General features: G+C 43.0%; 2 protein-coding genes across 4 annotated transcripts in view; one reads left to right on the top strand and one right to left on the bottom strand.

Moving 5' to 3' along the window:
* LOC111935982 (uncharacterized) overlaps window positions 1-16,630 on the bottom strand; it is a 188,028-nt gene that overhangs the window by 103,855 nt on the left and 67,543 nt on the right. Inside the window, exons 1-2 of one of the 3 annotated variants that reach the window (XR_015277444.1) lie at window positions 2,341-2,396; window positions 841-931 (exon numbers count right to left, since the gene is read on the bottom strand). The gene's annotated coding sequence lies outside the window, so the exon portion shown is untranslated. Of the gene's footprint in view, window positions 1-840; window positions 932-1,869; window positions 1,898-2,340; window positions 2,397-16,630 lie in introns of those variants that run through there. The other 2 variants (XR_015277442.1, XR_015277441.1) reach the window with 2 other exon arrangements.
* Window positions 9,729-15,963, top strand: LOC147650047 (uncharacterized). The gene is made up of 2 exons (XM_086854853.1): window positions 9,729-11,321; window positions 15,552-15,963. The coding sequence occupies exons 1-2, from the start codon at window positions 10,623-10,625 to the stop codon at window positions 15,843-15,845; spliced, it is 993 nt and encodes a 330-aa protein (XP_086710979.1). The 5' UTR covers window positions 9,729-10,622; the 3' UTR covers window positions 15,846-15,963.

Here is a 16,630-nt window from a genome sequence, read left to right as displayed (position 1 = left end):
CACAAAGCCATGGGGTGGCTTTAGGTACTTGAAACCAGACCTGTGAAATCACAGACTGCCAAACTCATGCCACTTGTGGATTAATTAAGCTTATAACATTTCCCTCCAGGTTGCCTCTGCTCACCCCCTTGCTTTTCCAGCATGAGACATTCTTTCCCCAAGCAGATGCATGCAAAGACCAAAACAAGGGTGGCTGCTGGTTATAGTTTGGGGGATTTTTTTTTTTTTCCATGAAGAAGAATATTAGATAAAGCTCCAGCTATTAATTTTATGAAAGAGGAGTTGGAAATTACAGCAAAGAGCAGCATCAATCCATATAAAGCTCTGCAGTCTTTTAATTCCAAACTCACTTCATCAGGCAAGGCAGAGCATATGTGTTTTTCACAGGCACTCTTTCAGCCACTCAGTTTTCCTCTGTCAGGTGTTAGTGGCACCTGTCTCTCCTGCTCGTATTTTGGATGTTCCTCATCTTTTTGCATTGCTCTCCAGAGAATGGCCAATCACCTCAAGATGTGCCTTTGTGAGTACCAAATACTGTTTGCAAAAATGGACCTGAATGCATGACAAAATCCAACTGTATTAATATTTTTAAATAAGCCATTATTATCCTAATAATAAACAGAACCTCCAAAAAGTAAGAACATTTTTCCTGCTGTAAAATACACAAAACTTTGAAAGCAGTCTGTAATTCTTCTTGGTTCCTGTTTGAGAAGGATTTCCTTTTCCCAGTTTCATTATAAGGCCAAAATTCTCATTCAAAAGAAAAGCTGATTGTTTCAAGTTCAGTATATTCTGTCACATAAAAACACCATAAAAAAGCTTTCCTGGTTAAACACTAACCTTTTGCTGAAATCCTTGAATATTTCTGCTAGATCCAAAGACTAGACTCCATGGAAGGGTTTTTTGTTGCTGGTGTTGCTACAGGCAAGCCCTTTGTAGAATCATGCAAGGATAAACAGTCAGTCAGTGAAATGTTTTGTTGATGGATCAGACACCAAGAAACTCATCATTAAAGGTGCAAGTGAACTGCTTTTTAACAGCAAGAGGTCTCTCAGGCAGTGCAGTTTCCAACACCAAGATGCAGGTGCACAGTGGGACAGCACAGGCAGCTGGGACAGGACTGACCCCAAAGCCCCAGAGGCTGCAGTCAGCTCAGCTGGGACAGGACTGACCCCAAAGCCCCAGAGGCTGCAGTCAGCTCAGCTGGGACAGGACTGACCCCAAAGCAAGAGAGTGCAAAATTTACTACTTGGTGCTCAGTGCTTGTTCCCAAATTCATGCTGCCTTCCCTTGGATCACCATTAATGTCTCAGCCTCCCAGAGACCTGTTTCTTTCAAATCCTTCTATTTCCTGTATAAAACTTTTTATACAAGAAGCAATTAAAGTTTCATAAAAACAAAACTTCCCAATCATTAACTGCTCCCCATGCATAAAGTACCTTACTCTTAATAAAATGTGGTGCCTCGCATCCGTAAAGGAGTGAATTCTATTCCAGTTTAATGAAAGGGAAACATATTAAATGTATTCCCCTGTATTAAACACTTTTCCTTTCTGTCAGAAGAGCTCCTTTCCCACTTGCTGCTTTAATAAAACATGGTAAGAGGGACTATGAACAGTGGTGCTGCGTGCTGGAATGATGGGAATTCCATCAATTCCTGCTCCCAAAGGCCAGGAGACAAAGGGCTGGGATCAAAACCCCTTTCCTGGCCACGTTTGGCACAAGAGAACTCTGCACCCTCAGCCTGGCTGGGGTCTGCTCTGCGGGCAGGGGGCACAGCCAGCAGCCCCCACCAGGGCATGAGGCCCCCGTGGCCCCAGCAGGGCACAGGAGCCTCGGCAGGCACTGCACGGCAGCAGGATGTGCTCACCTGCACTCACATGCACACACCTGCACTCACCTGTGCTCACCTGCATTTGACTGGTATAAACACTTAAAACATTAACAATAAAAACACACCACCACACACCTGAGCTCACCTGTGCTCATCTGAGCTCACCAGTGCTCACCTGCCTCCCAACAGGTACAAGGAAGCTCCAGGTGTCCTGCAAGCCCACTGCTCCCCTAAGCCCCCCAAAGCTCCACCACAGCCCCACAGAACACTTTTCAAACTCACAGAAGATTTTTCTGCTTGCTGAAGAAATTGTGACAAATAAAAGGGGTTCCCAAACTTTTCCTCTTTTTAGAAGCAACTCTTTTCTATGACTGCTGCCCACAAGAACGTTTGAATTTTGGTAGCAGAGTTTTGAGAACTGCTTTCCAGATTGATATCATTATTAAAGAAATACATGTTTTAAATGCAAGAACATCCTTATTACTTAAAATAGAGTTTACTTATTACCTTAGCAGTAATACTTGTTGGTATTCAGCAGCACAGTGGATAACTGAGAATACTTCCTATTTGCAGAGAAAGACATATCTGCTATCAGAAATTATCAACTAATGTCAAAACTTCATGTTTGTTTAAAGACCTTAATTTTCTTCCTTTTAAACGTTCTTTGACCTAAAATACAGTTTGGTGCTTGGAAATGTATTTGCATATGGTGAGGCTAATACAGCTCTCAGTACACCACTGTTCCCAATTTTGCCATACTGATCTCTGTCATTGCAATTCCTTTCCCAGCATGTCATCTCAGTCATTTCAGTTTTACCTGGAGTCCTGAAATATTTGGGGCAGTTCTTGAAATGTTTTACCGAGACTGATGTAATTAGTTGAGAAACTCAGTTCCCTCCTTACCAGTTTCCAGCCCTGAAGGGTGCTGAGAAAAGGTTACACAGGAACCTCACCTGCAAGCTGAAGGTTCAGAAGCAGAAAGGCTTATCAAAACCAGGGGAGAATTAACCACTGCCTGTAATGGCCCACATCCACTGACTGCTCTGCACTTTCAAAACAAATCTGCATCAGGCGGAGCTGTAGAAAACAGAGGTTCCTGATAATGAGAGGACAAGGAGTGCCAACATCTCTTTAGCACGGAAGCTGATTACAAGTGAGTCTCAGGACTTGCTGGGCTGGAGATTCAGCTGCCCCTTGACTTTCTTTTTGCCTTCAAAACTAACTCAAGGCTTCTTTTGATGTTTTGGCAAAGGTTTTTCCCTCTGGAGATTAACTTCTCTGCTGAAGCTGCCTGAACAGTTACCCTGGTCCTGATAAGCACTGCTGCAAACTGCTGTTACTGAGGCTGCCTCTAGGATGGCTGCTGTGGTTTCCATCCCAAGCAATGGCCTCGTTCCCTTTCACGTGTTTTATTTGCTCCCTCACCATTTATATGCACTTCTCTTAACCTGGCAGTGTTGGTTTGCTTCCACCACCAGCCCTGTCTGCTACAGCCACTTGCACTCGTGTGTGGCTGGGGGAGCCTCCAGCTGCCCAGAGGAGATGCTCTAAGAATGATTCCATTCAATTCTGCACTCACCTAGGTCAGGTTACCCATGATAAAAGATCAACATTCATTATTCTTGGAGGGAATTTCTCTTGCAAAAAAATCTCAGAGGCTTTCAAACTTTATTCCTCTGACCATTTGACCTTTTATATTTATTACACTGTATTTTTCATTTCTCAACCAGACACATCTCTTTTCAGTCACTTCCTTGTGATACTCTAAAATGAGTAACAAAACATAGTAAATGATCCTTAAAATTACTGCCATGTTAACTAACTAATCTTTTTACCTATGTCTTCAAGAGTGAGTATTTGATCTTGGGAACCACAGACATATAGCTTTACTCCTCTATTAGAATAAAAGTCAAAATGCAATAGTCTCAAAATTCCTTACTAAAAAACCCAATCTACCTGCAGTTCCCTACATTCTATCTAACAAGTAAAACATGTTCAGCCCCATTTTAACCAAGTTCTCAGGCCAATGATTGCTGAGAAATCTCTAGTTTTTGCTGTACTATATATCCCAAATCTGAGGCAAACATAACAAGGGTTGGAAGCATCACTGCTGCCATGCAGGCAGCACCCAGTACCAGAATGGATGTCATTTCAGGAATGTGCTGCATGCCCACTGAGCTGGCATGTATTTGAATAAATGCTCTAGAAAGTGTGAGCTTCAAAGTCCATCAGGTAAAGGGTCTAGAAAGTGCAGGTTTTCAGATCCCAAAATTATCTTCTAATTGCACCAAGGCCCATTTCTCTGCCACAAAGTCCAGAGGCCTGTGACTGCAATAACCTGAAAGCAGCAGATGCTGCTGGATCTTGCTGGGTAATTTTTTCCCTTTTACATTAAAAATAGAATACAACTTTTTTTTCTTACACATTCTGGTACTAGTTCATCCAAATAATTCTTACCATTTGGAATGCAGCCTCATGTGACAGGCTCATTAGCCCGACAGCAAAGCCAGCAAGTTGAGAATAGCACAGTGGAGCACGTGTTGCTTTTCTCTGCAGATGCTTCAAAAAATAAGTGACAAGAGCCCAAATCCTGACCCCAGCATGCACCCAAAATTAACTAAAGAAATCTTGCTCAAAAACAGAAGCTCTTGTATAGCTTCTATTCTAGGATTAGATCACAGCATCAGATCAGTCATTTCCTCCCTTTTTGTTCTTGGTTACAGAGGAGCCCAGCAAAGGCTCAAAACACCCTTTCCCCTTAGTTCCACCTGTGGAACTCCTGTGCATCACTCTCCTGCTGCCACCTGGCTCCCCAACAGAAGGACATTTTTACTTTAAAACTGTGGAATTTTGGGCTATGTTTATCTCCATAAGAAGTTACAATGTGAAAGGCTCTGGCTGTCTGAGGATTTGGCTCGGTGGCACAGAAGATACGAGCCAGCTTGCAGACTGTGGTAAAAAGGGATTAGATAGTGTCTTCACTAATTACAACAGAATTAGTTCAAGGAATCATTGACCAGGCACAGCAGCATTTCAAAAGATCAGATACACAGTTTATCCTTGAGAATTACAAACAACCATAAGATCCTTAAGGCAGAGATTTCTGATGCAGAAGAGTAATTTGAACTTCTTCAGAAGTTCAGTTTGTGAGCTGATGATGGACCAGCCCTTGGATACTGCAGGTACCAGGGATGCACAGTTTCATTCCCAGGGTCACTGCACACTGACACACTTTGCCAATTTGCAGCTGCTAATAATAAGCTCTATTTGGAGCATCGATAACACACAACTATATTGAAATTCTCATCTTTTTGTAGAAGGAGGGTGCTCTTAAACAAGGAGTCTGCATGATATCATGTGGTGTCTATTCCAATACAAAAATAATCTCTGTGATTTAGCTTCTGTGCTCTCTACCCAGATTTCTGTGGCTTCTTATCTATTATATCTTTAATATAAAACAAACTATTTTCATTCTTACTGGCTTCCTTCACAAGGCATTCTATTTATGAGGTGGTTTTAGACTTATCATTTAATCATAGGAACAGATTTTGCCAATTTATGCTCAAGCCCCATGACGATATGCTTTTAGATTGGAGCTTTAAACAGCTCCAAGAAATGTTTATCCTGACAATGAAGAGTGTAAGCCATGCACAATTTATTTTCATCTTACTTGTATAACAAGGGCAGGTAAAGGGATGCAAACCATTTTCACATCAATTATAAATACTGCATTACACACACAAGGTTATATCTTCAGCTATCCAGGGTCCCATGATCTCCCCATGTGCTTGTAACCCAGAAATTTTAGCTTGCTTTAAGTTTTTTCAAACCAATCTTATGAAACTAATCTTCCCTGCTTTCCTCTTTTATATAGGCTCCAATCACTCAAGCAAAATTGTTTTGTTTTTGTTTATACTTCATCATTTACTGTATTTTGATAAAGCCTATTGGACTGAAGTTCTATAACAAGGATATATTATCTAACCTTACCAGGCAATTTTCCTCAGACTATTTCATACTGGAAAGAAAAATTCTAGTTTAAGTACTCATTTCAGGAAGCTTAAATATAGGTATATTATGCAATAGTAATAAAATATATCTAAACAGTTTTATGTTGGACAAATACTCAAAGCATTTATATACTTTTGCTATAACCCTAGACATTTAGTATTTCTGATTGCACTGTCTTCTTTCGAGCAGCCAAGACAGAAACACAGCAGCATGACTAAGGAGAATTTATGTTGGGGACTGGTACTACCTGCAAGGTACCATTTTTTTAAAAACAAAGATTGTTATGATAAGTAGGTAGGTAGATAGGTAGATAGGTAGATAGGTAGATAGGTAGATAGATAGATAGGTAGATAGATAGGTAGATAGATAGGTAGATAGATAGGTAGATAGATAGGTAGATAGATAGATAGATAGATAGATAGATAGATAGATAGATAGATAGATAGATAGATAGATAGATAGATATTCTAGAAACAAATATTCTACAATAATTTCTTTCAATGAAAAATATTAAATATCAGGAAAGAGCCAAAATTGTAGCAGTTTCATTAAAGAAAAACAAACCCAACAACATAAAAACTAAGAGAATACAGAAACTGAGTACTGATTTACAGAAACTACATGATCTATATTGTGAAAACGAGTTCGGTGGCCTTAATGCTAATTTTGATCACCTTTGAGAAAAAGCAGAACAGACTTAAAACATCCAGCACAATCCTCTGCAAACACATTTGTACAGTTCCAAATGAGGGCAGAACAAAGACTGGTATTTCTTCACTCATTGGAAAAATACATTCTCTATTTCCAAAGGGTGGGTTAACAAATGGGCCTTACCAGCACATCCTGCAGCAGATATCTGTAAGGCTTCCCATGGAGCCTTGGGGCTCCTGCAGGAACTGAACTTGAATTTTATCTTGTTACTCACAAGATTTACTGCATAAAAATTTAATAGAAATTTTATTTCATATCTAAAGCTACTTTGGTGTAATTAAGATTTATTGCCTACAAATTTAGAACAGTGTGTTATTCTTCTGAAAACTGTTTCCTTTCCTTCTATTACCTGGTCCACACATATTTGTCCTCCAAGAGGGGACCTGTAATTTACTCCACTGAGTAGAGGGAGGGGTGTATAGCAGGGACCAGACTTTAAGAGACAGCAACTAAATATACAAGAATGTGGTGATAACATACTTTTAATTATCCATGTACAAAAGAACAGCATTTCCAAAAACAGATCAACTAGCTTAAGTATTTAAACAGGAAAATATATACAGAAGCCAGCAAAAATGGAAAGGAGATTTGAACAAAATCTAATTAATAGAAATAAATTACTACCTAATTTAATTGTAGACTTTGCTTGCATTTGAGCATCTCAGGAAGTATTTGCAGACACAAGTGATTTAAAACTGGACACTGTAATTGCTTACATCTCCCAAGGAATGCAGGATACCTAAAAGTTAAGACTGGAACCATCTCTTCCTCTTCAAAAGCACTGGAGAACATCACATGGCACGTGCATTTCATGCTGAGCACGCTGCACCCTGCCTGTGTCAGCTGTTCACTGGCTCTGCCACTGGGAACATGTCGTGGAATGGCTTTGAAAACTTTAACACACCATTTTCACACCTTCTCCAGCATACTGGGAAACTCAGCACAGTCAATCCTGTATCTGCTACACACTGGAAAGGTTTGGCATTTGGGAAATTTCTCTTGACATTGGTACAAACATCTTCGTAAAACATATCGTCTGCAATTTAGTGTCCAAACTTTACCATCAGATGATTGCTTTCACAGAGGTTTTGATGAAACTCTAGGTTGTTCATAGCACAGTCATTTCTCAGTGTTAATACTCTAGTCCCTCCTAGTAACCAGACAGTGTCTCAAAATTAAATTGGTAGACCAATTTATAAATTCATGAATTAAGGCAAATCTTATTCTTTGGCATATGGGCAATAAAAGCAGCTGGCTAAAATCAAATCCTTAATATCCCATGTTCCCTCACTGTACATTTACCCATTGCATTTTCCAGGCAATGCTTTTCTTGTTGTAGGCAGGGTCAGAACGAGCTGGAAATCCAGATGGGATCAGCTGCATGTAGCAGATAGCAGCTGTCACTTCAGCAAAAGTCTCTTTTCTGATGGCACAGCACTTGAATACCCATGGAAACTCCAGTGTAAACGTCAGCCAACCTTTAGTGATCAGTAACTACTGGATTCTGACATCAGTGACAGGGTATGTGATAATGCACCAATTTATCTTAGATTCCACAGAGAAGATCAAAAGTCCGTGGATTCTGGTATTAGCTCATCAGTAAATGATTGTGACAGTGATACTAGGAAAAAACAATCCCACAAACTTGCACACAGCATGAGCAAGATGTATTTCCTGAAATGACTGCTTCAGTGAAAAAATAAATACAAGCAGTGAAGGGGATCTGACCCAAAGACAAGTAACACCCAGTTTCTCTAACAAAGCTTTTGTTTTTCTTACTTAGCAGCACTGCGTATAATTTCAGCTTCATTCTCCTTTCAAGATGAAGAGTGATGAATAATCACAGTGAGCAAAGAACAAATATATTCAGAGCCATTTCAGCCACTTAAAGCCCAGAATTTTGCCCCAGCTGTTTGCTTTCAGCAAATATTTATGAGCACTATGTTTTGTTCAGACAACTGCTTGTTGAAAGCAAACCCTGGGACTGTATTTGAGATTCATTTAAACAGCAAACTAAATTTGTTTGGGGAAATTTAGGCAGAAATAATTTACAAAATATATATTGCAAGCAGGGCTGCTAAACAGTGGCATTAGTTAGCACATGCCCAGAGACATAAGGAGCTTAAGGCCATCTGAAATTGAAAGTGATCTTTTGTAATAGGTGATTGCAATTTCATTTTTGAGACACAGCAATGATTTCCACATATCTAATTTACTAGAGCCAGCTGAGGAATTTGGAGAAGCATAAGCAAATCTTCAGAGATACTTCCCCCTTCTCCAAATAATGGATTTACTGGGTCTGTTGTTGCCAGGGAATTGGTCCCACCCTTGTGGCACTGCAGGGTGGAAACACTTTGCCATTAGCCAGCAGCAAGTACAGCCATGGATTGCCAGGAGGAGAGAGGTGCTGGGGTCCTGGCTGCCCATATGCAGGAAATTCACTGCTCTAGGCAACAGCCTCCTTTGATTAAAGCTAAATATCATCCTGCAAGCAATAACATTTCTTACAGAAGGCAGATGGGGTGAAACAGCAGGTCAGACACTTACCACTTACCCACATCTGCAATCAACACCTGTAATAAATTACCATATGTATTAAAAATTCGAAAATTGTATAAATGTGACAAATGTGTTTGCAAGGATATAAAATATAAAATGTACAGAAAAACCCCTTCTTGGGGCTGGCCGAAATCTCCTTTGGGGAGAAACTGATTGCAAAACGACACCTTGATAACGAACTTTGGCAAGGCCCATCAACACGAACAAAAAGCAGGACGAGGCTCGTCAAACCTACAATGGAGCTGGCTCAGGGAGATCGTCGGCCTCCGGACCTGAGCAACGCCCTGCAGACTTCTGTGGAAACAATCTGATCAATAGTGAAAAGACAGGCTCCGAAAAACTGAGCCTTGCCAGACCAGGGCTGTTCCTGGTGTTGAGAAAGCGATCAGGAGGAACAAAGAGGAAAGCGCAGTCAAGATATCCATCGGCACCAGCCCGAATTCCCCCGCCCTGCCAGGACAACACAAATTGAAATACATACAGAATCTCCTTTACATATGAGGAGATTCTGGCCGGACACAAGTTAATGTCATCATTCTACGGCAGGAAATTCATTCACTGAACAATCAGAGACACTTGGTGAATGAAACCGGCCTGGAATTTTAGCCTAAGGACACAAAACCTCTATAAAAACCGAGGCTTGGGGACCCTCAGACGTGGATTTGGGAAACCTATACCTTTTGGTGTAGACCCTGTCCACCCAGCGCTGCGCTGATCTTTTTATTGTGGATTTTTATCGTTATTTCTCTCTTTGTTGTTTATTAATAAATCTATTTTTCATTTCTATCATAAATTTGCCTTTGCGTTTATAACAGATTGGTGCCGTGACTCGGATTGGGAACAGCTGTGGGAGAATCTCGCTGTCCAGGGGGGTACCCCCGCCGATTTCGGCGGCCTGGGAAGTCGAGAACCTCCGCAGCCCACCCCAACATCCGAACCAAATTTGGGAAAGGTAAAAACCACAATAAAAAGAAACGGATCCAGAGAGCTCGGGAAGGCACGGGGCCTTCAGGAAAAGCCGCGGCTTGGTAGCTTGTAAAAAGTCTGAAGTGCACAAAGACATCCTTGCAAGAAAAGTTGCTGTAAGTATTGTGAGGTTGAGCAGGCGATTGGGCAAGTGTGTGTGAGACGTGATCTGATCACGGAGCGAGTGTGGACTTCAAGGCCGCGTTTCCATCCTCCCGCGAGGGAATTGGCCGGCCGCGAAGGAAGCGATTCCGTGTGAGACTCTCTGCCACATTTGTCAATCCCGGGGCTAAAGGGAGTCCCGGAGGACCGATCGCAAAGGGGGTTGAAAGGGGAAGAGGACGTCCCATCGAGCTCGGGAATTAGTAAACTCTTTCAACCCAAAAGGGAACCCAGGGAGGGTTCCGAGGGAAAGGTCAGAGCGCCAAGAAAAACCCCGGTGCAGCAAACCGCGAAGGTGAGTATTGGCAGTCCTTTTGACTTCCCAAGTATAACCGAAAGAACACAACGCAGAGAACAGGTAAGAATTTTCTCTCTTCACTATGGGGCAGAGAAAAAGTAAGGTACAAAAAGAAATTAAGGAAAAGGACCCTTCTGAAAGAACGAAGGAATTGTTAGACATTCCCCCAGAAAGTCCTTTGGGGTGGATGTTGAGAAATTGGGAAAAGTGTCCCGAAAGAAAAAGGAAGTCCAAGGCAAAGATGATCTATTACTGTGCTGAGGTTTGGGGTGGGCAAGAGTTGCGAAATTACCTCATCTGGCCAGTACTAGGTACATTTGAGAAGTGGACATGTAACGAGTTAATCTCTCACGTGGAGCGTAAAGCCTCCTCGGACTCCGAGGAAAAAGAATACGCCCGACTTTGGTTAGCTCCCAAGGTCGGGCTGTTCCCAGTGAAACAGAAAAATGAAATAAAAACAGAAAGCTGGGAACCCCTGGATCACCTGCCCCCACCATACAACGGGCCAGCGGGGCTTCCTGCGGCAGATCAAGTGGTGCCATCAGCACCCACGGGTTCCCCTGAACAACCGGCTGGTGGACACACCCCACAGATAAGGGAGACGGCGCCGGTAACGGCTCCGGCGGCTCCCCCGATGTCCCCGCCAACTGAAACCACGGCAACCACAGCCCTCTCAGGGGCCAGGGGAATGCAAGGCTGGAAAACACCTTATCCCCCGTTGCCAGTCCAACCACCACTGCCGGGACCCTCAAAAACAACAGAAAGTACCCCATTTGATAAGGTGGGTACAGCGGAATATCCGCAAACAATAAGAGAACCAATGTTTGAGAATCTTAGTTCCCCTCCCTCAAGTCGAACTCGCTACAAAGCGAGATCGATGCATGAGGATTGGGGAGAGAACGAAAGTAGGCATCGAATGTTTCCCCTCAGAGAAGTGCCTACCGCCCCAGGAGTTATTGGATTTGTAAATGTACCCCTTAATTCAGGGGACGTGCGGGCATTCAAAAAGGAGATGGGGCGATTGTTAGACGACCCGTTTGGGGTGGCGGAGAAGTTAGACGAATTTCTAGGAAGTAGTATTTACACTTATGAGGATCTCATGTCTATATTGAGATCGTTGTTCAGCCAGGAGGAAAGGGAAATGATCAAACAGGCAGGTATCAGAGACTGGGAGCGGCGAAACCCGCAGGGGACGCCAGGAAGCCAAAAATGGCCCGGCGTAAACCCGAGTTGGAGTGCCCAAACAGAAGAAGGAAGAAGGAACATGATTGATTTAAGAAACATGATTGTACAAGGAATAAGGGAAGCGGTTCCCCGAGGACAAAATATCAGTAAAGTATTCGGGGAATGCCAAGGAAAGGAAGAATCTCCCACAGAGTGGTTAGAAAGACTGAGGCGAAGTTTACAGATATATTCTGGAACGGACCCCAGCTCTCCAGTGGGAGAGGTTTTGCTAAAAACACAGTTCGTAGCAAAATCATGGGAGGACATAAGAAGGAAATTAGAGAAGGTTGATGGGTGGCAAGAGAAAAGTTTACAAGAGCTTCTAAGAGAAGCTCAAAAAGTATATATGCGAAGGGAAGACGAAAAACAGAAACTGCAGGCCAAAATCCTAGTGGCCGCAGTAAAAGAAGTTCAGAAACAAGAACAGAAACAAGGTAAGACATTACCGAAAAAGCCACAGGGGTCGCAAAAGGACAACCCGGCTCCCCGAAAAAATCCTCCAGAATGTTTTTATTGCAAAAAGGTAGGGCACTTCCAACGGGATTGCCGGCAGAAACAAAAAGATGAGAAAATATTTCAAGAAGACTAGGGAGGTCTTGGGCTCTTTCAGATGGGGACATTAACAGCAACGGAGCCCTTGATAAAACTTAAAGTAGGTCCCCATCGCCAGGAAATTGAATTTTTAGTCGACACGGGAGCTGAAAGAAGCACCCTACAGAAATTACCCAAGGGATGCCTCACAAGCAAAGAAAAGGTGGTTGTAATTGGCGCAAAGGGAGACCCTTTTAAGGTCTCTGTAATAAAAGATGTAGAAATTGAATCTGAAAATAAAGTTTGTTTAGGAAATTTGCTGTTAGTAGAGGAAGCGGATTATAATTTATTAGGGAGAGATATGATTATTGCATTAGGGATAAACATTGTAGTGAAAGATTCCGAATTAGTAATAAAAATATTCCATTTAACGCCAAAAGATGAGAAAGAAATTGATCCTCAGGTGTGGCATTCCAAGGGAGAGGTGGGGAAATTGAATATTCCCCCCATCAAAATTGAGATAGAAAACCCGGAAGACCCAATCAGGATCAAGCAATATCCCATCCCTATAGAAGGGAGAAGGGGTTTAAAACTAGTAATTGACGACCTCCTCAAAGGAGGAACTCTCGAGCCGTGCATGTCCCAACATAACACCCCCATCCTGGCCGTAAAGAAAGCAGATGGGAGTTTCCGACTGGTTCAGGATCTGAGAGCAGTAAATGCTCGGACCCGAACCAGGTTCCCAGTCGTAGCCAACCCCTATACTTTACTAAACAGACTCTCGCCTGAGGATGTTTGGTACAGTGTGATTGACTTAAAGGATGCATTCTGGACCTGTCCTTTGGATGAAGGGAGTAGAAATTTCTTTGCATTTCAATGGGAGGATCCTGACACGAACAGAAATCAACAGTTAAGGTGGACTGTCCTCCCACAAGGTTTTGTGGAATCACCAAACTTGTTCGGACAAGCATTGGAACAACTACTCACACAATTTCATCCGGAGGAAGGGACAAAACTATTACAATACGTAGATGATTTATTAATTGCTGGGACGACTGAAGAACAAGTTAAAAGGAGCACAATTTCGTTGTTAAATTTCCTAGGACAGAAGGGCTTGAAGGTGTCCAAATCTAAGCTGCAGTTCACAGAGCCCGAGGTAAAGTATCTAGGGCATTGGATATCACAGGGTAAAAAGAAGTTAGATCCTGACAGGGTAGCAGGAATTCTCATACTTCCTGCCCCTAAAACGAAAAGACAAATAAGACAGTTTTTAGGACTTTTGGGATACTGCCGGCAGTGGATTGAAGGATTTAGCGAAAAGGTAAAATTTTTGTATGAAAGATTAAATACGGACCGACTAAAATGGACAGCGCAGGATGAAAGTAAGTTCCAGGAGCTGAAAAATGCACTTATTACTGCTCCGGTTCTAACTTTACCTGACACGAATAAAGAGTTCCAATTGTTTGTCGACGTCAGTGGACAAACAGCCCAAGGAGTTCTGACCCAGGAGTGGGCAGAAAAGAAAAAACCAATAGGATTTCTATCGAAAATCCTAGATCCGGTCAGCCGAGGTTGGCCTACTTGCTTGCAGGCAATTGTTGCGGTAGCTCTGTTGGTCGGGGAAGCAAAAAGGATAACCTTTGGAGCCCCTTTAACAGTATATACCCCGCATGATGTAAGAAATGTCTTACAACAAAAAGCCGAGAAATGGCTGACTGATTCGAGGCTTCTGAAATATGAAGCGATGTTAATCAGTTCGCCGGGTCTCGAGCTGAGAACAACCACTGCCCAAAATCCAGCGCAGTTTTTATTCGGGGAACCAACAGGCGAGCTACTCCATAATTGCATCGAAGCAGTAGAGCTGCAAACTAAGATAAGACCAGACTTGGAAGACCAGGAGTTAGAAGGTGGAGAAAAATGGTTCATTGATGGATCATCGAAAATGGTAGAAGGTAAAAGAAAATCGGGTTATGCCATCATAAATGGTATGACGGGACAAACCATAGAATCAGGTCCCCTGCAGGCAAACTGGTCGGCCCAGGCCTGTGAGCTATTTGCTCTCCTAAAAGCCCTCAAAGGCTTGAAGGGAAAAAGGGGAACCATTTACACAGACTCAAAGTATGCATTTGGGGTAGTGCATACTTTCGGAAAAATATGGGAAGAACGAGGACTAATAAATACGAAAGGTAAAGGATTAATACACGGAGAGATCATTAAGCAAATTTTAGAGGCAGTCAGGGAGCCACTGGAGGTGTCGGTTGTCCATGTAAGGGGACACCAAACTGGGTGGCAATTTCAAACCAGAGGAAACAATTGGGCAGACAAGGAGGCAAAACGAGCGGCATTGTTAACGGTAAGTATTCCCGAGGTTAGTCACAAGGAATCACCAGAGGTGTCCGCGCTCCCATCGGAGAAGGAGCTGGAAGACTTCAAAAAGGTAGGGGGGCAATTTAAAGACAAAAAATGGTGGTTACCTGATGGGAGGGAACTAGTTCCCAAAAGCATAGCAAGGGGAATACTCCGGAGACTGCATGAACAAACACATTGGGGAACCAGAGCATTGACAGAACAATTTTTGAAATTTTTTGGGTGTAAGGGAATCTTCGAACTTGCCAAGCAAGAGGTACAAGGGTGCGTGGTATGCCAGAAAGTCAACCGATCAAATTCGAAACAAACAAAATTGGGGGGTCGGCCACTTTCATATCGACCTTTCGAAAGAATTCAGGTAGATTTCACTGAACTACCAAAAATTGGAAGAAACAAGTATCTGCTAGTAATAGTAGACAAATTAACACATTGGGTGGAGGCTTTTCCTAGAGCAAAAGCCACAGCCCAGACCGTATCCAAAATTCTGTTAGAGGAGATAATTCCGAGATATGGGATAGTGGACCATATCGATTCGGATCAAGGCACGCACTTCACATCGAAAATCATCAAACAATTATCAGAAGCATTAGGAATCCGGTGGCAATATCACACCCCTTGGCACCCTCAAAGCTCTGGGCAAGTGGAAAGGATGAACCAAACACTAAAATCACAATTATCTAAATTAATGATAGAGACAAAATTAACCTGGGTTCGGTGTCTCCCTCTGGCGTTGTTAAACATTCGGACCATGCCCCATTCAGAAACGGGTTTGTCCCCTTTTGAGATGCTGTATGGAATGCCATATCAGCACGGGATGCCCGTGTCACATCCTCAAGCAGAGGATGCACAATTACAACCATATCTCATCTCTGTAAATAAAAATTTACAGGAGCTCAGGAAGAGAGGATTGATTCCCCAAAGTGTCACCTTGGGATTTCCAATCCACAAAATTCAACCGGGAGATAAAGTATTAATCAAAGTCTGGAAAGAGCTACCCCTCGGCCCACATTGGGAAGGCCCTTATCTCGTTCTTCTGACAACCGATACTGCAGTACGGACAGCCGAGAAAGGGTGGACACATCACTCTCGAGCAAAGAAAGTTCCGGACTGCAGCGCCACTGAGTGGAAAGTCACCACCCCGCCGGGAGAGCTGAAGATCAAACTACGGAGACATCGCAAATGAACAATAACGAAAGGATAAGTTGCGAAATCCGCGATTGCTATTGTTTTCCCTTTGTACATTTTAAGTGTGCTTATTGTAAGCAGACTTGGGTAACTCATTGCTTAAGGGGGTATAGGCCAAGGGGACTGTGCACTAGGTGCTACGAAAGGGAATTAGAACAGACCAATAAGTTTCTAATACTCGCTACCCGGGCGGGCCTTTTGGAACTCGACTCTCCGGAGTGGTTCCTGTTTTACCGAAAAGGAATAAGGGGTCAACTTGATTGTAAGGCAGAGCCCCTGAAAATAGAGTGTCGTAGAACCGTGCAAGTACCGTGCCGGTTTGATACAGTCAAGGCTTCTCGGTGGGCGACCTTCAAGCGAAGGTTCGCCATCAGGACATCAAGGGCCCCTGAAGACAGTCCTTGCTGCCGAGAAGATGGTTATCCCCGCCGTATGCTATTATACGGGCGGAGGGAATGGCAGAGGGATGCAATTGTGGGGAATCCTGATGCTCCTGAGCCTAGCCACGTACTCGACCAAAGGAATGGGGTCCGAGGTGTCCCCAGGGGAGGGTCCCCTGGGGAAGTGTGAGCAATGTAAAATTGCCACGAGAATCGAAAGACTGACTGTCTGCCCACCTGAATTACACTCGGGAGAATGCTGGTTAAACGACACGCAATTCAAAATGTGCAAATTGGAAGAAAAAATCTGGTGTTCTAACCCTGGAGCGAGTATTAGAAAAAGACCAATTCGGACCTCGGAAGAACTAGGGGTTATGATGACCCACTTACGGAGTAAAAGAGA

Source organism: Cyanistes caeruleus, chromosome 17 (genome assembly GCF_971803275.1).
Source record: "Cyanistes caeruleus chromosome 17, bCyaCae1.hap1.1, whole genome shotgun sequence".
Lineage (NCBI taxonomy): Eukaryota > Metazoa > Chordata > Aves > Passeriformes > Paridae > Cyanistes > Cyanistes caeruleus.
Note: the sequence above shows the minus strand (reverse complement) of the source record. Positions and strands in the feature narration are given on the sequence as shown.